Source organism: Scyliorhinus canicula, chromosome 2, assembly GCF_902713615.1.
Source record: "Scyliorhinus canicula chromosome 2, sScyCan1.1, whole genome shotgun sequence".
Taxonomy (NCBI): Eukaryota; Metazoa; Chordata; class Chondrichthyes; order Carcharhiniformes; family Scyliorhinidae; genus Scyliorhinus; species Scyliorhinus canicula.
In genome coordinates this window covers 90190831-90215779 of record NC_052147.1, presented here as the reverse complement: position 1 = coordinate 90215779, position 24949 = coordinate 90190831, and the positions used below count along the sequence as shown (strand labels likewise).

The 24949-nt window shown below is 46.3% G+C and overlaps 1 protein-coding gene across 2 annotated transcripts in view; it reads left to right on the top strand.

Moving 5' to 3' along the window:
• Positions 1 to 702: 702 nt before the first annotated feature.
• Positions 703 to 24949, top strand: part of nusap1 (nucleolar and spindle associated protein 1) — a 39279-nt gene continuing 15032 nt past the window's right edge. The window contains exons 1-6 of one of the 2 annotated variants that reach the window (XM_038782629.1): positions 703 to 896; positions 7685 to 7753; positions 19962 to 20150; positions 20275 to 20470; positions 21880 to 21963; positions 23821 to 23927. In XM_038782629.1, the coding sequence (XP_038638557.1) occupies positions 822 to 896; positions 7685 to 7753; positions 19962 to 20150; positions 20275 to 20470; positions 21880 to 21963; positions 23821 to 23927 (720 nt within the window). In that variant the 5' untranslated portion in view covers positions 703 to 821. The remainder of the gene's footprint in view (positions 897 to 7684; positions 7754 to 19961; positions 20151 to 20274; positions 20471 to 21879; positions 21964 to 23820; positions 23928 to 24949) is intronic. The other variant, XM_038782639.1, reaches the window with a different exon arrangement.

Below are 24949 nucleotides of genomic sequence, written 5' to 3'. Positions count from 1 at the left end.
TCTTGACAAATACATGAATAGGATGTGAATAGAGGGATACGGGTCCTGGAAGTGTAGAAGGTTTTAGGTTAGACTAGCAGCATGGTTGGAGCAGGTCAAAGGGCCTGTTGCTCTGCTGTACTTTTTGTTATCTGGGCAGCATGGTTGCACAGTGGTTAGCACAGTTGCTTCACAGCTCCAGGGTGCCAGGTTCGATTCCCGGCTTGGATCACTGTCTGTGCGGAATCCGCATGTTCTCCCTGTGACTGTGTGGGCTTCCTCCGGGTGCTGCGGTTTCCTCCCACAGTCCAAAGATGTGCAGGTTAAGTGGATTGGCTATGCTAAATTGCTCTTAGGTTAGGTGGGGTTACTGATTTACAGGGATCGGGTGGAGGTGTGGGCTTAAGTGGGGTGGTCTTTCCATAAATCGGTGCAGACTCGATGGGCCAAATGGCCTCCTTCTGCACTGTGGATTCTATGATCTGGCAGCATTCACAGAAAGGGAAAGAGAGTTAACGTTTTGAGTTCACGTGACTCTTCAGAGCGTCTTTGGAACTCAAACTGTGGGGATCGGAGTAATTGGACAGAGTAGATGTCATTCAATTGGACCAGGTTCGGGACTCTCGGTTTCCATTGGCTGTGATGCTGAGCGGAGGCGGGGTAAGGAAGCTGGGCAACCAATAGAAATGCAGTTGTGGAATTGAATTGTTGTGACGGGGGCAGGCGCGCTTTTCTTTCGGCCAATGGGCGGATCGGGCGAGGAGATTTTAAATCTGAGCGGCGACCGTTAGCGAGCGAGCGGGTGAGCAGGACAGAGGAACAGAACAGAACAGGGTCTGGCAATGGAACTGGAGGAACTCAAGTACAGCGAGCTGCAGCGGCTCGCTAAGCAGCACGGACTGAAGGCCAAGCTGAAGGTGAGCGGAGCGACCAGGGGTAGAGGGAAAACTGCCGCTTGAACTGGGAAAGGGGTGTGGTGGTGGTGCCTCTGCGTTGTGTATCCTGAGATTAATATTCATGCCCTAAATCGCAAGTACCGTGGGTTAGGAGAAATAAATGATAAACTTTGTAAACTCCTCACATTTCCCCAAAAATGGTCTGTTGTAACTGGAATTTCACTGGTTAGCTGGTGATATTTGGGTGTTGACAATCCCATGAGCGATGTCTGCAGAGTATTTCATCAACTACTGGGAGTTGAATCAAAGTGTCAAAGAAATGCAATTTGCGTCCGTTTTTGTTGTAATGTTATTGATACCAAAATGCCAATCTTGCTGACACTGAGATGTGATTTATATAAATAGTGAAAGTGTTCCTTTTTAGTCAGTTATCTACATCCCCTTGATGGACAATTTCTTATCGTTCAGGGATGCCAGAAGTGCAAATGTGTTTTTGTCGCCTACTGTCAGTCAGATCTCAAAGTATCCCAGTATAACACCAGCTGACTGACTCAGTTAACAAGGAATCCACAACATCTGTATAACTATATGGCGATAAAGTTAGTATAATTGAGACTTGAGGAAAATGTTTCACAAGTTTAAGCAGCTAACAATCTAATTCGAGTGAAGCTATGTATTGATAAAACTGAAGTCTAACTTTGTTTATGATGGGTGTGCTTAATATAACCAAAGAATGCATTTACAATCATTTATAAACTGATTATTTAGCGTGGTATTGGAGTTGTTTGTTTGGTCTGTAAGCAAACGCTGAGCTGATATGCCGCTTTCTGGAAGTGAGGTTTAGGGTCTGGTATTATAGTACAAGTATTATAGTATTTGTTTGGTATGGGGACTTTGCAAAGTGAATGTATTTGGTAGTTTTAGGCTGGAGGGATGTTTTAGGGGTCTAAATACTAGAGGGCTGCTTTTTTTTTGTTCCTCTAGTTCAAATCCATGTGACTTCCTTTAATGCTCTTTCTAGCATTTTATCCTCTCTCTCAGCTGTGGGTGTTTATTCAACCATTATCATGACTCCCCTCCTCTATTTTCTCTATCCTATATGAAATCTCGGTAACCAAGAATATTAAGCTGCATTTCCTGACGTCCTTTAGTAGTAATGTGTCAGTAAGATGTCTTAAAACGCCAGGTTAAAGTCCAACAGGTTTGTTTGGAATCACTAGCTTTCGGAGCCTGATGAAGGGGCTACACTCTGAAAGCTAGTGATTCCAAACAAACCTGTTGGACCTTAACGTGGTGTTGTAAAACATCTTAATATATATTAATCATTGAACAACACCTTTGCTTTCCAGCCTTTGATTCCCAGAGTCCATTCTCAACACATTTGGGCTGTCAAATAGGATCCAAGCACATCACTCTATTTCTGCTCCTGCTTCCGTTTCTTGACCTTCTCTTGACCCCTCCTAGACTCATTTCACCGCTCCACTCTCAGGTACTCAGCTGTCCCAATTCCCTACCCTAGTGGTAGGTCAATCAGATACATTGGTGCAGGAGTTCCTCAAGATAATGTCCTAGGCCCAACCATAGGAAAGATATGGCAAGCGAGAACATTCAGTTCAGTGTGTCTGCGCTATCCAAAAAAGAAAGAGCTGCCCATTCTAATCCCACCTTCCATAGCCTTGCAGGTTACAGAACTTGGGTGCAGAACCAGGTACTTTTTAAAGTGAGTTGAGGGTTCCTGTCTCTGCCACCAAACCAGGCAGTGCAAACACCAACACCCTCCATGTCCCTGCTATCCTTCTACCTTAATGACCTTCCCTCCATCACAAGATCAGAAGTAGGGATGTTCACTGCACAACATTCAGCACAATTCACAACTCTTCAGATATTGTAGCAGTCCATGCCAATGCAGCAACATTCGGGCTTGGGCTGATGAGTGGCAAGTAACATGCCACACAAGTGACTGAACAGGTAGACGAGGGTAGAGCAGTTGATGTGGTGTGTATGGATTTCAGTAAAGCGTTTGATAAGGTTCCCCACGGTCGGCTATTGCAGAAAATACGGAGGCTGGGGATTGAGGGTGATTTAGAGATGTGGATCAGAAATTGGCTAGTTGAAAGAAGACAGAGAGTGGTAGTTGATGGCAAATGTTCAGAATGGAGTTCAGTTACGAGTGGCGTACCACAAGGATCTGTTCTGGGGCCGTTGCTGTTTGTCATTTTTATAAATGACCTAGAGGAGGGCGCAGAAGGATGAGTGAGTAAATTTGCAGACGACACTAAAGTCGGTGGAGTTGTAGACAGTGCGGAAGGATGTTGCAGGTTACAGAGGGACATAGATAAGCTGCAGAGCTGGGCTGAGAGGTGGCAAATGGAGTTTAATGTGGAGAAGTGTGAGGTGATTCACTTTGGAAAGAATAACAGGAATGCGGAATATTTGGCTAATGGTAAAATTCTTGGTAGTGTGGATGAGCAGAGGGATCTCGGTGTCCATGTACATAGATCCCTGAAAGTTGCCACCCAGGTTGATAGGGTTGTGAAGAAGGTCTATGGTGTGTTGCCCTTTATTGGTAGAGGGATTGAGTTCCGGAGCCATGAGGTCATGTTGCAGTTGTACAAAACTCTAGTACGGCCGCATTTGGAGTATTGCGTACAGTTCTGGTCGCCTCATTATAGGAAGGACGTGGAAGCCTTGGAACGGGTGCAGAGGAGATTTACCAGGATGTTGCCTGGTATGGAGGGAAAATCTTATGAGGAAAGGCTGATGGACTTGAGGTTGTTTTCGTTAGAGAGAAGAAGGTTAAGAGGTGACTTAATAGAGGCATACAAAATGACCAGAGGGTTAGATAGGGTGGGCAGCGAGAGCCTTCTCCCGCGGATGGAGGTGGCTAGCACGAGGGGACATAGCCTTAAATTGAGGGGTAATAGATATAGGACAGAGGTCAGAGGTGGGTTTTTTACGCAAAGAGTGGTGAGGCCGTGGAATGCCCTACCTGCAACAGTAGTGAACTCGCCAACATTGAGGGCATTTAAAAGTTTATTGGATAAGCATATGGATGATAAGGGCATAGTGTAGGTTAGATGGCCTTTAGTTTTTTTTTCCATGTCGGTGCAACATCGAGGGCCGAAGGGCCTGTACTGCGCTGTATCGTTCTATGTTCTATGTTCTAAGTGCCACCATCTCCCCCTGGCAATGGCATTATCCCACTATCAACATTCTGCAGATTGTTATTTTAACAGAAACTGAACTAGACCATCCATATAATGCTGTGGCTACCAGAGCAGCAAGGACATTGAATGCTTGGAAATGCCACTTCCTACATGTTCCTCTTCAGCCGCACATTATCCTCCTAACTTGGAACTGCATCGTTGTTCCTTCACTGTCGCTGGGTCAAAATCTGGGCATTTGCTCCTGAACACTCCGGGTGCACATATGCCACATGGACTTCAGTGGCTCAAAATTGAGCTCACCACCATCTTCAGAAAGGCAATTGAGGATGGGTAATAAAAACACTCAGCGAGCCAGTAATGCCCACATTCCATGAAAGGATCTGAAAATGGCCATGTGGTTGATCATTAATATAAAGTTGCCATAGTCCCAAATTACCATAGGCATCGTCTTTTTTTTGAGGGGAAAGCTGACTGGTGGTGACTTAACCTGAGGATCACCACACCTCCAGTAAGGGCCAATGTTAACAAGGTTGGGCCTTCATGAATAACTGTAGCTGGTATGGTTGGCTGTACAGCTGGTTTGTGATGCAGACCAAGGTCAACAGCGCTGGAGTTGATAGTGATGAACCGATCACCGGACTGACTAGGTGAGCAGTGTAGCCACCTGGGTTGGCCACTTCCCCACACAAAATGGAAGAATGCAAAGGTTACAGGGAAAAATGGACAATTATAAAGAGACAGGCAGTTTGCAGAAGTTCATGTGTAGTCTGGCTGCAAAGAAGGCAGACAGCACCGAAACCAGCAGTTTACGTATTAATGAAGCAATACCCGGGAACAATGGATACAACGATTAGCTACAATTGGGACATTCTATGGCAGGTCAGACTTCCCGGCGCCAACGGGGTCTGAAACAAACCAGTTAAGAAGAACCGCCCCGCGATCGAGGGACAGCCTCAGTATTGGGGGATTCATACCAATCAATTGAGATGAGACCCAATCGATGGACAGTAGGATTGGGGTCCGCCCAAAAGGGCGCGAAGCCCCTGGGACCTATAAAAGTCAGGTCCCAAGAGTAGTTCGATCTCTTAGCCGGCCCTCCCAGCAGAACACCTTTGCAGCAGCTCTCTAAGAACTTGAACGTGAGAAGGAGAGGCCTGGCCACCAGCTACACCGACAAGTAAGTGTCATACAACGTACGCTACGAGAATAGACACTCCTGACCCCTTTAGTCCACACCAACTGGAAGCCTGCGGATCCAGTACAGAGCAAGAGGCCATTGTTCCCTGATCCGGCAGTTCCCTTATTCCAGATAAGTATTGGCCTAGTAGTGGTAGGAATAGTTTAGTCTTAGTATTATATGCATGAGTAGTAAATAACTAATAATAAACGTGTCTTGTTTTAAACTTACTAACTGGTGTATTGAGTCATTGATTTGAACTTGAACCTCGTGGCGGTATCATAAGGATACCTGGTGACTCTAGAGCTAAGGAATTAAACAGAGCCAATTGAGTGTAAAGCACACTCTCACCAGAACGAGCAACAGCAGGAAGTGTGAGATAATGCATTCAGGAAGTATTAACAAGGCAAGAGGGCGCATGGATGCTGAGAAGTGTAGAAGAGCAGAGTTATCTTGGAGTGGATCTCAAAGTTCCAACTTAGATCCTGTGTGTCTTCCTAGACCTGTCTGCAAACTTGGCATGGTTGACTTTCCCCCATTGTCATCCAGCTGTTTGGGACTGCTCTCACCTGTTCCATTCTTATACATCTAATTGTAGCCAGGGAATCCCTCAAATATTTCCTTTTTCTCAAAAGTTTTCTCATTGTTACCTCTTGTGACCCCACAGATCAATCCTTGGGTTCCTCTGATTTCCCCTGCAGGTGCTGCCCCTCAGCCATTATCCTAGGTTTAGTGGTAACCTTCACGTGCTGCTAAAATCCAGCTGTACCAACAAGCGCTGTTGACGACTCCAAAATATTAGTGACACACATTATTGGGAAGACTAAAGCCATTCGGCTGGATTCTCTGATTTTGAGGCCATGTCCGGAGGATGTCAGGCTATACGCCAAAAGAATCGTGAGGCCCCAGCACAGATCTTCCGACCAGTGAGGGGTTAGCAGCTGCACCACAAGAAGCGCACGGCCTTCCCGATATAAACAGCTGAGAATTTAACGGATCCATGGCCGCGCATGCGCACGGTGACGTCCTGCAGTGGTCACGCTGTACAACATGGTGCCGGCCGCGCATTGACATGACCTGCCAGATAGTGCCCGCCAGCAGCATAGCTCTTTTTCCACCACCCGCACATGCCGGGTTCACGAAAACTGAGAGCACAGGTGTCCCTTTCCTTGGGAACTCGGCCCATTGGTGGTGGAGCATCGGGAAGGGCCTTCAGGTAACGTCCTAAGGCTGCCCCAACAGTCGTAAACAGGGATTCTCTGCCCGATCACTGGTAACAATATCGGCATCGAGCAACGGAGAAACCCACCCCCTATTTTTGCTCCCCGATCCAAACTCTGTTCCCTGACAAGTGACTCCATCTATCTCCCTGGAAACAGTCTGAGAGCCAATTTGTTCACAACTTTGATGTTACATTTTATCCCAAGATAAGCTTCTGATCTATTCATGCTATCATATGACGGTCTGTTTCCACTTTTGTTGTTGTGTTTCTATCTCGGCTGATCTGCTGGAATCCTCAGTCATGTAATGCCTTGTTACTGCCAGGCTATTCCAATAGACTGCTGGTTGATCTCCCACATTCTAATCTCTATTTAAAGCCACCCAAAACACAACCAATGCCTTAACTCACACTGAATCCATTCCCCTTTCACCTGTGCTTGCTGACCTGCATTTGCTGCTGGTCAAAGAATCTCTTAAATTTAAAAATTCCCAATATTATTTTCATTCCCTCTATGGCCTCCCCTCTCCCCATCTCTGATCTGGTCCAGCCCCATCATCATCAGATATCTGCGCTCCTTAAATTCTGGTCTCTTGTGCGTCCCCAATTTTAATTGCTCCACCACTGGTGTTCATTGACCTTCCGTTGCCGAGGCCCTAAGCTCTGAAATATCCTCCCCTACTCCTGTCCACATATCTACCTCACTTTCCTCCTTTTCAGACCCTCTTTTAAAAACCAACCTCTTCAACCAAGCTTTTGGTCATCTGACCTAATCTCTCCTTATGTGGCTGAGTGTCATGATTTGTTTCAATGTTTTTTTTTTAAAGTGCCTTGGGCACTATATAAATTTGCTAGATAGGTCTTGTGATGTAATGGGCAATGCCCCTGCCTCTTAAGACCCCACCCAGGAAGGTGAGTTCACAGTGCGACCCCACCCCAGGAAAGTGAGTTTACAGTGTGACCAAACGGGTATAGTATCCAGCTGCAAATTTTCCATTGCATGTCAATGGCACAGAGTGGGCACAGTGGCTCCCCTCCAGTGCTGCAGATGTTTCTATTAAGATTGCAATAACTAATTGTTCAGCCCAAATGATGAAGTTTATTTTTGGCCTATAAATGACAGTTTATTACATTTGTTTGCAACTTGTTCTAAATTATATTGTATGCAATAATGTCAATGAAATATGAAATTTTCTTGCAGTTCTTTAAAAGCTCTTCATTGTCTAACTCACTTTTTCTAACACAGGCAGATAAATTACTGAAAAATTTGCAAGAGTACTTCAAACAAGAGCAGAAGAATGATGCTGTTCTGAAGGTAATGTGAAAATCTAAGTACAGAACAGCTTATAAAACATTCCAAAGAGCTTCATAAGAGCATTATCAAACAAAACTTGATACTGAACCAAATGAGATATTAGGGCAGATAACCAAAAACATTAGTGTTTTAAGAGTGACTTAAGAAGGAGAGAAGTAGGGATATGTAGGTAGGGAATTTCATAGTTTAGGGTCTTCCATAATTTAGGGCCTTGATGCCTGAAGACCCAGTTGCCAATGGTGGTGAGAACACAAGAGGCCAGAATTAGAAGAAGTGGCTTTAATTTTATTCTTCATTGGTGCTGTTTCTAACCTGAAGCAATAGGATAAGGTGTTGAATGGCATTCTTTTTATCTATGTGAACCACCAATCTGGATAGCACCCAGATCCAGAGATGGATAAGTGTGGTAGTAATGATTAATTATTTCAGATTTCTGAAAAAGGTGGAAAACCTCAGGCATGTCTAGTTTCAAGCAACAAGTGAATGAAATGAAGTTACTGTGAAAAGCGAACTGGTAATTTAAGTTTATGGGGATAGGTCAATAAAGATGGGGTGGCACCGAGGTCGCAGGTTCGATCCCAACTCTGGGTCACTGTCCGTGTGGAATTTGCACATTCTCCCCGTGTTTGCGTGGGTTTCAACCCCACAACCCAAAGATATGCAGGGTAGATGTATTGGCCACGCTAAATTGCCCCTTAATTGAAAAAAATGAATTGAATACGCTAAATTTATTTTTTTTAAATGCAGTGGTAGGCATTTAAAGGGATATTTTGGAATATGCAGAAGAGATACATTCTAACAAAAAAGATTCCAAGGGGAGGCAGACCATCCGTGGTTAACTAAAAAAGGTTAGCATCAGAATTAAAGAAAAGATAAATAATTGTGCTAAGGCACTTGGCGGGTCCAAAGATTAGACAGAATCTTTATAAAAATGCAAAGACTGCCCAAAAGGTTGTTGAGGAAGGAGAAATTAGAGAATGAGAGGAAGCTAGCTGAAATATAATAGTAACGGTTTCTATAGATATTTTTAAAAAGCATAAACCAAGTGAGCATTGGTCCAATAGAAAGTGAGTCTGGGGAATTGATAATGAAAATAAAGAGATGACAGATTAATTGAAATGAAAATCGCTTATTGTCACAAGTAGGCTTCAAATGAAGTTACTGTGACAAGCCCCTAGTTGCCACATTCCGGCACCTGTTAGGGGAGGCCAGTATGCAAATTGAACCATGCTGCTGGCCTGCCTTGGGCTGCTTTAAAAACCATCTCTTTAGCTCTGTGCTACATTCTATAAATTGGAAAATGGGAGGGAGGGACTAGAAAATTACTGTCACGAGGGAAGTGGTACTAAATGGCTAGTGAGGTAGTTGATCCATTGGTTTTAATTTCTAAATTCCCTCGATTTTATTTTTTCATGGGATGTGGGTGCCATAGGCTAGGCCAGCATTTATTGCCCATCCCTAATTGCCTTTCAGAAGGTGGTATTCAGTTGCTTTCTTGAACCATTGCAGTCCATATGGTAGAGGTACACCCACAGTGCTGTTAGGGAGGAAGTTCCATGATTTTGACTCCGAAACAGTGATGGAATTCGGAGAAGGTTCAATTTCATTGGAAAATAGTGACTGTAATTCAGTTTCATTGGAAAATAGTGACTGTAACTCATTTATTCAAAAAGGGAAGGAAACAACAGGCCAGTTAGCTTAACTGTAGTTAGCTTAATCTGTCATAAGGAATTGTTGTAGATGTTGTAACAGGGCGCTTGGAAAAAATCAGGGTAATCAAGCAGTCCGGTTTTGTGAGAGAAATCACGTTTACCTAATTTATTGGACTGCTTTGAAGAAGTAACAAATGCTGTGGATAAATGGATGGATACACTATTTGGATTTCCTAAAGTATTTCATAATGTGATAAAAGCAAATTCATAAGCAAGTTATTGCAAAACAAAATGATGTAGGGTATGACATATTGGCATAGATATAGGATTGCTAGCTAACAGGAAATGGTAGGCATGATTAGATGTTTTTCTGGTTGTCAAGATGTAACAGGGATCAGAGCTAGTATGTATGCACAGCAAGTAATTTAAAAAGCCATTCGAATACTATTATTTTTGAGGAAAATAGAATGAAAAAGTAGGGAGGATGTACTTGTATAGGGCATTGGTGAGATCAGAATTGGGATACTCTGTATTGGTCTCCTTATTTAAGGAAGGAGCTAAATGTGTTGGAATCAATGGGTGGATTGTCTTATGAGGAAAGATTGGATAGGCTGGACTTGTATCCGCTGGAATTTAGAAAAATAAAAGGTGGCTTGATTGAAACATACAAGATCCTGAGGGGTCTTGACAGGGGTGGATGTGGAGAGGATGTTTCCTCTTGTGGGAAAATTCATTACCAGGGGTCATCGTTTAAAGAAATGTGGAGTCATCCATTAACTTTAAAAAAAAAATTATATTCAAAATTTGCATTAAATATCAACAACAAAAAGTAACAAATTTTTTTACAAAGAACAGAAAAAAAACCACAGTACCCCCCACCCCCTGCGCATACACAAAGGAAGAGGTAAATTAACACCCGCCATTCGCACAAAACACGTGTCCGCCCCATCGACAAACCCCCCCCGAAACAATCTCCCCCTCGGGCTGCTGCTGCTACTGGCCTTTTCCTATCGTTCTGCCAGGATGTCCAGAAATGGCTGCCACCTCCTGAAAAACCCTTGCACTGATCCCCTTAGGGCAAATTTCACCTTCTCTAATTTAAGAAACCCTGCCATATCGTTGACCCAGGCCTCCACGCTTGGGGGCCTCGCATCCTTCCACTGAAGAAGAATCCTCCGCCGGGCTACTAGGGACGCAAAGGCCAGAACACCGGCCTCTTTCGCCTCCTGCACTCCCGGCTCCACTGCAACCCCAAAAATTGAGCCCCCAGCCCGGATTGACACTGGATCCTACCACCCTCGACACCGTTCTTGCTACACCCTTCCAAAATTCTCCCAGCGCTGCGCATGCCCAGAACATATGGGCATGATGTGCTGGGCTCCCTGAGCACTTGATACACCTGTCCTCACTCCCAAAGAACCGACTCATCCTTGTCCCAGTCATGTGAGCCCTATGCAGCACCTTAAACTGTATGAGGCCAAGCCTCGCACAAGAAGGGGAGGGGTTCACCCTCCCCAGAGTGTCCGCCCATGTCCCCTCCTCTATCCCCTCACCCAGCTCCTCCTCTCATTTACCCTTCAGCTCCTCGACCGAGGCCTCATCCATCTCCTGTATCACCTGGTATGCTGCCGAGATCCTCCCCTCACCAACCCACACCTCCGAGAGAACCCTGTCCTGGATCCCACGCGGCGGCAGCAGAGGAAACTCTACCGCCTGACAAACGCCCTTACCTGCATGTACCTAAAGGCACTCCCCGGGGGGAGCCCGAACTTCCCCTCCAGCGCACCCAGGCTCGCAAGCTTACCGTCTACAAACAGGTCCCCCAACCTCCTAACACCTGCCCTGTGCCAACTCAGGAACCCGCCATAAATTCTCCCCGGGACAAACCGGTGGTTGCTCCGTATTGGGACCCCCACCACCCCCCTGTTCCGTCTCCGTTACCCCCAAATTTTGAGGGTAGCCGCCACAACCGGGCTCATGGTATACCTCGTTGGAGGCAGCGGCGCCGTTACCAGCGCCTCTAGGCTCGTGCCCACACAGGACGCCATCTCCATCCTCTTCCATGCTGCCCCCTCCCCCTCCATCACCCATTTACGCACCATCGCTGCATTGGCAGCCCAATAGTACCCACAGAGGTTGGGCAGCGCCAGACCCCCATCCCTGCCCCGCTCCAAGAACACCCTTCTCACCCTCGGGGTCCCGTGTGCCCACACAAACCCCGTAATGCTCTTGTTAACCCGCCTGAAAAAGGCCTTCGGGATAAGGATGGGGAGGCACTGGAACAGGAACAGAAACCTCGGGAGCACCGTCATTTTGACTGACTGTACCCTACCCGCCAGAGACAGCGGCAACATGTCCCACTTCTTAAACTCCTCCTCCATTTACTCCACCAACCTTGAGGTTTAGCTTATGCAAGGCCCCCCAACTCCTGGCCACCTGAACCCCCAAGTACCTGAAGCTCCTCTCCGCCCTTTTCAGTGGGAGCCTGCCAATGCCCCCCTCCTGATCCCCTGGGTGTACCACAAACAGCTCGCTCTTCCCCAAGTTGAGCTTGTATCCTGAGAAACCCCTAAATTCCCGGAGAATCCCCATCACCTCCGGCATTCCCCCCACTGGGTCCGTCACATACTACAATAGGTCATCCGCATAGAGCGACACTCGGTGCTCCTCCCCACCCCGGACCAGCCCCCTCTAATTCCCCGACTCCCTCAGCGCCATAGCCAGGGGTTCAATTTCCAGCGCAAAGAGCAGGGGGGGACAAGGGACACCCCTGCCTCGTCCCTCGGAATAACCGAAAATACTCCGACCTCCTCCCATTCGTGGCCACGCTCGCCATCGGGGCCTCGTACAACAGCCTCACCCAACTAACAAAACCCTCCCCAAACCCGAACCTTTCCAACACCTCCCACAAGTACCCCCACTCAACCCTATCAAAGGCCTTCTCCGCATCCAGCGCCACCACAATCTCCGCCTCCCCTTCTACCGCTGGCATCATTATAATGTTCAAGAGCCTCCTTATGTTGGTGTTCAGCTGCCTCCCCTTCACAAACCCCGTTTGATCCTCGTGGATAACCTGCGGCACACAGTCCTCTATCCTCACGGCTAAAATCTTTGCCAACAGCTTGGCATCCACATTCAAAAGTGAGATCGGCCTGTATGACCCACACTGTAGGGGATCCTTGTCCCGCTTAAGAATCAAGGAGATCAGCGCCTGAGACATCGTTGCCTCGTTATAGGTCCTAACCAACAGGGGACTCAGCAGGTCTGCATACTTCTTGTAAAAGCCAGCCGAGAACACATCCGGCCCCGGCGCCTTCCCCGACTGCATGCTCCCTATCCCTTTGACCAGCTCCTCCAGCTCAACCAGCGTCCCCAGTCCCTCCACCTGTCCACCCTCTGGAATCTCAGCCTGTCCAAAAAGCGCCCCATCCCCCCCTCCTCCGCCGGGGGTTCGGACCGATACAGTTTCTCATAAAAGTCCCTGAAGACCCCATTAATGTCTACCCCTCTTCGCACCACATTTCCTCCCCGATCCTTAACTCCACCGATCTCCCTTGCCGCATCCTGCTTACGGAGCTGGTGCGCCAGCATCCTGCTCGCCTTCTCCCCATATTCATACACCGCACCCTGTGCCTTCCTCCACTGAGCTTCCGTCTTTCTGGTGGTCAACAAGTCGAACTCAGCCTCGAATGGAGATCAACTTCCCCCTAACCACCACCTTCAGCGCCTCCCAGACCGTCCCCACTCGGACCTCCCCATTGTCATTGGCCTCCAGGTACCTCTCAATACATCCTCGAACCCGTCCCCCCACCTCCTCATCTGCCAGCAGTCCCACCTCCAAACGCCAAAGCGGGTGCTGGTCTCTCTCCTCCCCCAGCTCGAGGTCCACCCAGTGGGAAGCATGGTCGGAAATGGCTATCGCCAAATACTCAGCATCCTCCACCCTCTCAATCAGCGCCCTACTCATAACAAATAAGTCGATCCGAGAATAGGCCTTGTGCACATGGGAGAAGTATGAAAATTCCCTGGCCCTCGGTCTCGCAAACCTCCATGGATCCACCCCTCCCATCTAGTTCATAAACCCCCTCAACACCTTAGCCGCCGCAGGCCTCCTACCTGTCTTGGAACTGGATCGATCCAGTGGCGGATCCAGCACCGTGTTAAAATCTCCCCCCCCATGATCAGACCCCATCCGGCCCAACATGCGCCGCATGAAACCCGCATCGTCCCAATTCGAGGTGTATACATTAACCAGCACCACCCGCTCCTCTTGCAGCTTGCCACTCACCATCACATAGCGTCTGCCACCACATTCGACGCCTCAAACGGCACCCTCTTCCCCACCAGGATCGCCCCCCCCCGATTTTTTTGCATCCAGCCCCGAATGAAACACTTGGCTCACCCATCCCTTCCTCAATCTAACCTGATCCGCCACCTTCAGGTGCGTCTCCTGAAGCATAGCCACATCCCCCTTCAGGTGCGCAAACACTAGGGTCCGTTTGTCCGGCCCATTCAGTCCCCTCACATTCCAGGTGATCAGCTGGATCAGGGGACCGCCTACCCCCCTCCCCCGTCTACTAGCTATCCCCCTTCCGCAATCCCCCCGCTCAGCCCGTACCCCACAGCGTCAGACCCCCATCCCGACGTCCTCCTCTACATGCTCCAGCCCTGTCTTGGCCATTCCAGCAGCAACCCGGTACCCCCCACCCCACCCCTCTTTTTCCCCCGCCCCAAGCTAGGCCCCCCCCCTAGCTGCATAACACCTTCCATTGTACTTCCGTAAGTCAGCCGACTCCTGCTGAGCCCGGCTGCTCCCGCCACCCCAATGACCCTCCCCAGTGCAACACAACCACTGCCCCAGTGCCGGCCCCGCCCACCGCTCCTCTAGTGTGGGAGTAAAGCCCGCACTTCCATCCCAAGCCCCACCCGCCTGACCCAAAACGCAGGAAAAGACAGGCACATGACCCCACAGGACTGCGAACCACACCCAAACTCTCAACCAGTGAACAAAATACAGACCCCAAACATGACAAAGCACCCAAATAAACAGGTAACAGTCCCAAACAAGCAAAAAAAAAAAAGAGGGCAGAACAGCAAAAAAAAAAAAATCATCCAATAGAACCGATAAAGCGAAAGGATACCAAGGAGGACAAAGCCTCCGGGCTGTATACAGCATTCCCCAGTCCTCAGTTCAAGTGCAGCTTCTCTGCCTGAACAAAATTCCAGTCCTCCTCCGGGGAGTCAAAATATAGCTGGCGATCTTTATACGTGACCCACAGGCGTGCCGGCTGTAACAAACCAAACTTGACCCCCTTCTTGTGGAGCACTGCCTTCGCCTGGTTAAAGCCAGCTCTTCTCTTCGCCACCTCTGCACTCCAGTCCTGGTATATCCTGACCTCCGCATTCTCCCACTTGCTACTCCTCTCCTTCGCCCAACGCAGCACACACTCGCGGTCGACAAAGCGGGGAAAAGGGACCAGCACCGCCCGAGGCGGCTCGTTTGGCCTGGGTTTCCTCAGCAGCACCCGATGGGCACCCTCCAGCTCCAAAGGCCCCTGGAACGACCTCGCACCCATTAGCGTGTTCAGCATCATGGCCACATAGGCCCCCAAATCCGAACCTTCCAGCCCCTCTGGGAGGCCCAGGATCTGCAGGTTCTTCCGACGCCCGGTTCTCCATCTCCTCCATCCTCGATGACCACTTCTTATGGAGCGCCTCATGCGACTCCGCTTTCACTGCCATGCCCAGGAGTTCGTCCTCGCCCTCCGAGGCCTTTTGCCGAAGCTCTCGGATCTCTGCACCCTGAGCCGTCGGGGTCACCATGAGCTTGTCCAGGGAGGCCTTAAACGGCTCCAGAATCTCTGCCTTCAGCTCCTTAAAGGAGCGCTGAAGCAGCTGCTGCTGCTTTCGCGCCCACTGCTGCCACACTGCTGCTGCTTCCCCACCCGCCGCCATCTTGCTTCTTCTACCTCGCGCCTTTCTCTGCTCCAAAGCCGATTTTTTGACCGCTCCACTCCTAGTCCAGGCCATCCACCAGCGGAAAATCTTAGAGAGAGTGTTCCCACACAGGGAAAAGTCCAACCAGTACCGCTACGGGCCCTTAAAAGAGCCCAAAAGACCGAAAAAAGCGGGAGCTACCAAACGTGCGGCTTAGCTCCGCATCACCGGAAGTGGAGTCATCCATTTACAACCAATGAGTAACAATTTTTTTCTGAGGGTCGTTAATCTTTGCAACACTATCTCAAAAGGTGTGGAAGCAGAGACTGAATATTTTTAAGGCAGAGGTAGATAGCTTCTTGATGATGGGGTGAAAGGAAGGTTCGGTTACAATCAGATGGGCGGTGCGGTGGTAGCATTGCTGCCTCACGGTGCCGAGGTCCCAAGTTCAATCCCTGCTCTGGGTCACTGTCCGTGTGGAGTTTGCACATTCTCCGTGTTTACGAGGGTTTTGCCCCCACAACCCAAAGATGTGCAGAGTAAGTGAATTGGCCACACTAAATTGCCCCTTAATTGGAAAAAATGAATTGGGTACTCTAAATTTATATTTAAAAAAGTTAACGGTTACAATCAGATCAGCCATGATCTCATTGAATGGCAGAGCAGGCTCAAAGGGCTGAGTCACCTACTAATTCATATGTTCATACTTGCACTTTTAAAAGTGAGTACAACTTGCTTGAAACAGTGCACATAGTTTTTGTAAATGGTATTTAGACTAATTTAGTCAAAACTTTGCTAATTTGGTGTTTAATCAGAGATAGGTCAATCTTTTTCTAAAAACATATCAATGTGCGTTATACCAGTTTACTTGGAGATTTTGCTTAATACTTGGTGAGAGCACATGTTCCAGTATTTCTGTTTCTCTGAAGGATGCAGGTCCACTTTAATTTGCTCCTTGGATATTGCTGTGTCCGAATAATAGCTTTTCCTTGAATTCTTATTAAGTTGTAAGAACATAAGAACTAGGAACAGGAGTAGGCCATCTGGCCCCTCGAGCCTGCTCCGCCATTCAATTAGATCATGGCTGATCTTTGTGGACTCAGCTCCACTTTCCGGCCCGAACACCATAACCCTTAATCCCTTTATTCTTCAAAAAACTATCTATCTTTACCTTAAAAACATGTAATGAAGGAGCCTCAACTGCTTCACTGGGCAAGGAATTCCATGGATTCACAACCCTTTGGGTGAAGAAGTTCCTCCTGAACTCAGTCCTAAATCTACTTCCCCTTATTTTGAGGCTATGTCCCCTAGTTCTGCTGTCACCCGCCAGTGGAAACAACCTGCCCGCATCTATCCTATCTATTCCCTTCATAATTTTAAATGTTTCTATAAGATCCCCTCTCATCCTTCTAAATTCCAACGAGTACAGTCCCAGTCTACTCAACCTCTCCTCATAATCCAACCCCTTCAGCTCTGGGATTAACCTAGTGAATCTCCTCTGCACACCCTCCAGCGCCAGTACGTCCTTTCTCAAGTAAGGAGACCAAAACTGAACACAATACTCCAGGTGTGGCTGCACTAACACCTTATACAATTGCAACATAACCTCCCTAGTCTTAAACTCCATCCCTCTAGCAATGAAGGACAAAATTCCATTTGCCTTCTTAATCACCTGTTGCACTTGTAAACCAACCTTCTGTGACTCATGCACTAGCACACCCAAGTCTCTCTGAACAGCGGCATGCTTTAATATTTTATCGTTTAAATAATAATCCCGTTTGCTGTTATTCCTACCAAAATGGATAACCTCACATTTGTCAACATTGTATTCCATCTGCCAGACCCGAGCCCATTCACTTAACCTATCCAAATCCCTCTGCAGACTTCCAGTATCCTCTGCACTTTTCGCTTTACCACTCATCTTAGTGTCATCCGCAAACTTGGACACATTGCCCTTGGTCCCCAACTCAAAATCATCTATGTAAATTGTGAACAATTGTGGGCCCAACACGGATCCCTGAGGGACACCACTAGCTACTGATTGCCAACCAGAGAAACACCCATTTATCCCAACTCTTTGCTTTCCATTAATTAACCAATCCTCTATCCATGCTACTACTTTACCCTTAATGCCATGCATCTTTATCTTATGCAGCAACCTTTTGTGTGGCACCTTGTCAAAGGCTTTCTGGAAATCCAGCTATACCACATACATCGGCTCCCCGTTATCTACTGCACTGGTAATGTCCTCAAAAAATTCCACTAAATTAGTTAGGCATGACCTGCCCTTTACGAACCCATGCTGCGTCTGCCCAATGGGACAATTTCTATCCAGATGTCTCGCAATTTCTTCCTTGATGATAGATTCCAGCATCTTCCTACTACCGAAGTTAAGCTCACTGGCCTATAATTTCCTGCTTTCTGCCGACCTCCTTTTTTAAACAGTGGCGTCACGTTTGCTAATTTCCCATCCACCGGGACCACCCCAGAGTCTAGTGAATTTCGGTAAATTATCACTAGTGCATCTGCAATTTCCCTAGCCATCTCTTTTAGCACTCTGGGATGCATTCCATCAGGGCCAGGAGACTTGTCTACCTTTAGCCCCATTAGCTTGCCCATCACTCCCTCCTTAGTGATAACAATCCTCTCAAGGTTCTCACCTGTCATAGCCTCATTTCTATCAGTCGCTGGCATGTTATTTGTGTCTTCCACTGTGAAGACCGACCCAAAAAACCTGTTCAGTTCCTCAGCCATTTCCTCATTTCCCATTATTAAAACTCCCTTCTCATCCTCTAAAGGAACAATATTTACCTTAGCCACTCTTTTTTTTGTCTTATATATTTGTAAAAACTTTTACTGTCTGTTTTTATATTCTGAGCAAGTTTACTCTCATACTCTATCTTACTCTTCTTTATAGCTTTTTTAGTAGCTTTCTGTTGCCCCCTAAAGATTTCCCAGTCCTCTAATCTCCCAGCAATCTTTGCCACTTTATATGCTTTTTCCTTCAATTTGATACTCTCCCTTATTTCCTTAGATATCCACGGTCGATTTTCCCTCTTTCTTCCGTCCTTCCTTTTTGTTGGTATAAACCTTTGCTGAGCACTGTGAAAAATCGCTTGGAAGGTTCTCCACTGTTCCTCAACTGTTCCACCATAAAGTCTTAGCTCCCAGTCTACCTTAGCTAGTTCTTCTCTCATCCCCTTGTAATCTCCTTTGTTTAAACACAAAACACTAGTATTTGATTTTACTTTCTCACCCTCCATCTGTATTTTAAATTCCACCATATTGTGATCGCTCCTTCCGAGAGGATCCCTAACTATGAGATCATGAATCAATCCTGTCTCATTACTCAGGACAAGATCTAGGACCGCTTGTTCCCTCGTAGGTTCCATTACATACTGTTCTAGGAAACTATCACGGATGCATTCTATAAACTCCTCCTCAAGGTTGCCTTGACCGACCTGGTTAAACCAATCGACATGTAGATTAAAATCCCCCATGATAACTGCTGTACCATTTCTACATGCATCAGTTATTTCTTTGTTTATTGCCTGCCCCACCATATCGTTACTATTTGGTGGCCGATAGACTACTCCTATCAGTGACTTTTTCGCCTTACTATTCCTGATTTCCACCCAAATGGATTCAACCTTATCCTCCATAGCACCGATGTCATCCCTTACTATTGCCCGGATGTCATCCTTAAATAACAGAGCAACACCACCTCCCTTACCATCCACTCTGTCCTTCCGAATAGTTTGATACCCTCGGATATTTAACTCCCAGTCGTGACCATCCTTTAACCATGTTTCAGTAATGGCCACTAAATCATAGTCATTTACGATGATTTGTGCCATCAACTCATTTACTTTATTCCGAATACTACGAGCATTCAGGTAAAGTACACTTATGTTGGTTTTTTTACCTCTGTTTTGAATCTTAACATCTCCAGTTTTATTCCTTTTGTTATTACTGGGCCTATTCACTGAGCTCCCCTCAGTCACTGTACCTTGTACTGTCGCCCTTTTAGATTTTTGACTATGTCTTCTCTGCCTTGCACTTTTCCCCTTACTTCCTTTTGCTTCTGTCCCTGTTTTACTACCTTCCAACTTCCTGCATCGGTTCCCATCCCCCTGCCACATTAGTTTAAACCCTCCCCAACAGCTCTAGAAAACACCCCCCCAGGACATCGGTTCCAGTCCTGCCCAGGTGCAGACCGTCCGGTTTGTACTGGTCCCACCTCCCCCAGAACCGGTCCCAATGCCCCAGGAATTTGAATCCCTCCCTCTTGCACCATCTCTCGAGCCACGCATTCATCCTATCTATCCTGACATTCCTACTCTGACTAGCTCGTGGCACTGGTAGCAATCCTGAGATTACTACCTTTTGAGGTCCTAAGAGGCAAGGTAACAAAATAAGATATGACTTTTTATAGTTGGGTAGGTAGTGAAAGGAAGCCCAGTGAATGTAGAAGCTGAGGAGAGGTTTCCGTGAACAAGATGAAACATGCCACGGTTATTGAATGTTGTCATGCAGCAAAAGGAACTTTGTCTGCTTGTAAACACAACAATTGTAAGCAATGTTGGCTTGTGTTGCTGAAGCATATTGTTTGTTTGTAGGCTTCTGCAGAAGAAAATAAATGTGATAATACATTTGATGTAGAAAAATGGGAAGACTATGTGACTGAACGACGGGGCAAAGGAAAGTTGCCTAATAAAAGCAAGGAAAGACCAAATGGAAATCCAAATCTGAATGAATCTGTTCACCTGCAGGCTGTCGCAGCTTCTGATGATGAACAGCCTTCAATGGTATTGCTGACTTATTATCTGCGCAAGTTCACATATTGCTCTGCTGTCTAACATGGAATTTTTTTAATCTGTTACAATTATGTTCTGAGATATTATAAATACTTGTTATGAAATACTTGTGTAGGAACCTTTACCTCATTTGGAAAAGTGTAAAAACACAGACCGTTCAGACTCCAAGAGAAGACAAAGAAAACGTCGTGCTGAATCGGAGCATGTGACAGAAACTGGGGCTGAAAGTGCAGGAAGTGTGGCTGATGGAAGTGCTACTGTGCCCCAATGTACACCGTGTTCACCTGAGAGAGCAGCTAGTACGTTCAAAGGTAGTGCTGGGCAATTTAACCTCATCACACACATACTTGCGATTCTGTGGAATAGAATTAATGATGTTGAGATGGATAGCTATTGACCTTTTTTGTCACAGCATTTTTCAAACTGAATCTACTAATCTACTCGAATGAATTTTTTGTATTTGTCAAATCAATAATATTTTCAACCAATTTGGGCCTATCAGAGTAAACTTTATGAAGATAGAAGCATTTAGGCGTTACACATTGCAAAGAAGCCCCTAATTCAAAAACTGCCAAAATGTCCCAAATTCAATCCACCTTTATACCAATTTTGCCTGGTCCACAATGGATTAGAGCCCATGGCTAGAAGAAGAGTCAGCCGGTGAGATTGCCTTTTATTGAACATAATAATAATCGCTTATTGTCACAAGTAGGCTTCAATGAAGTTACTGTGAGAAGCCCTTGTCGCCACATTCCGGCATCTGTTCAGGGAGGCTGGTACGGGAATTGAACCCACACTGCTGGCATTGTTCTGCATTGCAAGTCAGCTATTTAGCCCACTGTGCTGAACCAGCCCTTTGTGACTTACATCGCATGACTTACAAACCCCCTCCCCTCCTCTTCAGTGTCTCATTTTGCATGAGTCGCTGCAATGCTGACTGATCACCTTGTTTGCCCTATTTCATATCAATCATCTATTTTGCATTTAGCAGGTGGCTTTACAGCCAGATAACCTTCCTGCCACTTAACCTCACAATTTTTACGGGCTGGAACCAGCATTGATGCATGCTGGCCTGCCTGTATCAGCAGCTGGATTCTTCTCTAACCAACAAGCCTTGGAGTGTGACAAATCCAGAGAATTTTGACTTGGAGAGAGGGCAAGTTTTCTTGCCTGCACAGCAGTCGCACTGAGGCAGCAAGCAGTGCTGTTGCTTCACAGCTCCAGGTTCAATTGCCGGCTTGGGTCACTGTCTGCGGCATTCTCCCCATGTCTGCACGGGTTTCCTACAGGTGCTCCGGTTTCCTCCCACAGTCCAAAGATGTGCAGATTAGGTGGCTTGGCCATGTTAAATTGCCCTTGGTGTCCAAAAAAGGTTAGATGAGGTTACTGGGTTACAGAGATGGGGTGGAGGTGTGGGCTTAAGTAGGTTGCTCTTTCCAAGGGCTGGTGCAGACCAGATGGGCTGAAAGGCCTCCTTCTGCTTCTGCACTGTAAATTCTATGATTCTAACTAGTTTGCCCCCAATGTTAACAGTTTGCTAGCCCTTCTAGCCTCCAGTAACAATCTGCACACAGCAGCTAAAATTACATTGTGCCTGACTTAAGGTGCTGTTGTTCATTTTGTTTCCTGTCCAGCTTCCAAAGTGAGACTAGTTAGAAGATACTGATCAAAAATATCTTATAGGTGATTAGTTATTGATCCTGTCTTTACTTGACTATAGGAACTGCGGCTCAATCGAAGACCGGCAAAATTCCACGTCTTGTTCATTCAGTTGGAAAAAGTGGACTAAACCATGTCACTCCTGGTAAGGAAATATTGTGATTCTCTGTAAAGTGACAAAGTAGTTTAACTTTGCGACATTGCCACTCCATCCTACAACATTACAGTTTACAATGTAAGATTTTGTACTATGATGCTCCTATGATTGTCAAATACTGTACATACTCCCTGTTGGTTCTGACACTAGATAAAAGAAGTGAAGATCACCAGGTCCCTGCACTGACATCATCTCCCCTTAGTTACCAATGTCTTTTAGTAAATTGAGTGAGAACTATACATATGTCAGTTCACCTGCATATTATTTGCGCCGGTTTTTTTTTATTCTGAAAAGGCTACTAATTAGGTAGTAGAAATGTACAATAGTTCAGGTAGAAAGATAAATGATGGTATGATTCCCATAGCATTATCTCTGTCTTGACTCAACTGCTGAAACCTACATTTGACTTTGTTACCTCTAGTGCATACCTGGCTAGTGTCCCACATTCTACCCTCTACATCTCTGCTGCATGTATCTTAACTTGGACTAAGTCCTGCTTGTTTACTGTAGGGATTTTGGATGTGATTGAGAAGTCAACAGCAAAATCTTCATATGGTTTTAAAGTAAAAGATTAATTAAACATAAAACATGGTTTTGTAAACTAGGCGGCAGTTAATACGGCATAAGAGGTTGGACTTCCCGTTCCAGCCAAGGGCCATTGAACAAGCAAAAACCTGTACTGGGTACATCTTGTCAACTTCTCAGGCAGACTCTGGCTTCTTGTACTTCTTGGATCCTGGATAGAGGTAGAACCTCTTGTTTTAATTCCCCCCCCACCTCTCTGGTTCCCCTCTATTGTTCCCTGTCTCCTCCCTCTTCTCTTCACCCACCCCCCTCCTGTGGTTCGCCTTTCTTTTCTCTTGGGTTTAGCTGTATTTCTCCCCTCCCCCCCCTTCTCCTCACACCCTGGCTACTTTCCCCTGATTCTTGGCTACCTGGCAATTCTTCTGCTTGTTCGTTGGCCACAAACAGATCCCCAAACAATTGGGTGAATGGCTTCCATGTTCTGTGGAAGCTGTCGCCTGACCCTCTGATGACGAATTAGATTTTCTCCATTTGGAGAGATTCTGAGAGGTCAGACAGCAGTCTGCAGCTTTGGGTGATGCTGCTGACCACCAGCCAAACAAGATTCTACGGCGGGCGATCAGGGAGGCAAAGACAAGGGCGTCCGCCCTCCTGTCATTTTGTTTTATAATAAATAAGTAGTAGATAACAAAGTTCCAGGGTTAATACACAACTCTGATAAATGAAGGGAATAGTGACACCGGTATGGCAAATTTCAAATGTCATTCGTACCTTTGTAAAGGGAGATAAACCATCGACCAATTGACTTATTGTTAGTTACCGGGAATATGCTAGAATCTCTACCAAGAGATGAGATAACTAAAGATCTAGCGATGAAGAATGTGATTTTGGAAGTCGGCTCAGATTTCAAAAGGGAATGGCTATGTTTAAACAATCTTAAGGGCAGCACGATGGTACAGTGGATTAGCCCTGTTGCCTCACGGCGCCGAGGTCCCAGATTCGATCCCGGCTCTGGGTCACTGTTCGTGTGGAGTTTGCACATTCTCCCCCTGTTTGCGTGGGTTTCGCCCCCACAACCCAAAGATGTGCAGGGTTGGTGAATTGGCCATGCCTTTAATTGGGGGGGGGGGGGGGATGAATTGGGTACTTTAAATTTATATTTTTTTTTTAAATGTTCAAACAATCTTATTGAATTCTTCAAAGAAGTGGGAGAATAGACTAGGGCCCTTGATAAGGTGCTACAAAGAGTTTCATGGGTTCAGTGTTACACTGTTTTATTTTGGATTGTGATCTGTTAATGTGGCATTTTGATATTTGTAGACTGGAAAAAGATTCATCAAGCTAATTTCAACAAGATGGAATCAATTGACTTGTATGTTGAACGAAAAAGGAAACGAATTGGAACTATTGGTAACTCTATCAAACAGGTGAGGATAGGTCTACAATTAAACGGGCAGCTGTACGTTGACATCTGCTATATGCACTTATCCCCATTCTCTCATTCAGAGGTAATCTCTAGTGTCCTCCTTACAAGGGGTCATTTTATGACCAATGCGACTACATTTGACCCTGTCCACTGCACGTCCTCTAAAACGTAAACTGTCTAGAAGTGGGCAATTATAAGCATGTAAGGTCCGTGTGTGCACACTCGGGTGAACGACCATGCTGTTATACCATGTAGAAAAGTACCCCTTCTATTGTAAAATAAACTCCCGGATGTGTGTTCTGTTTCCCTTAATCCTGAGTATAAAGAATTTACTGCAAATCTTGATTTTTTGGTTCCAATTTTTCATACCTTTATCAAACTTTGTGGTATATCCAAAACATATGGACCAGGTTCTCTTCAGGCTGATTAGTATAAGCTGTTCTCGGCCAGGCTGCTTCAGGGGATCTCTATTTTCCCACACAACTCTCATTTCTACTGCTGATGTCTGTATAATGACTTCTGGTGGGAAATGAGCTTGAGTTTAATGTGACACGTTCTGTGAGTACATTGCTAATACTGTCAGCCTATTGACATTCAAGAAAGCAGCTTTGACTTATGGAATTGTGGACTGGATTTGGGATGTTTTATTTATCGAGGATTTTGTTGTATTATCCACAGTGCTACAATATGACTGATTAATTGGGAAGATTAGAAAACTGTTATCTTTGAAACATTTCTCGGGTAGCGTGGTGGTGCAGTGGTTAGCACTGCTGCCTCACAGCGCTGAGGACCCAGATTCGATTCTGGCCTGTGTGGAGTTTGCATATTCTCCCCATGTCTGCATGGGTCTCGCCCCCACAACCCAAAGATGTGCAATGTAGGTGGATTTCTGAAGCTCTTTGCTGGAACTGTTGACTTAATTTCTTTTCTTTCACTTAATTATTTCCTTATCTGCTTATTATAAGTCATAGAATAGTTACAGCACAGAGGCCGTTTGGTCCATTGTCTCTGTGCCAGCTCTCT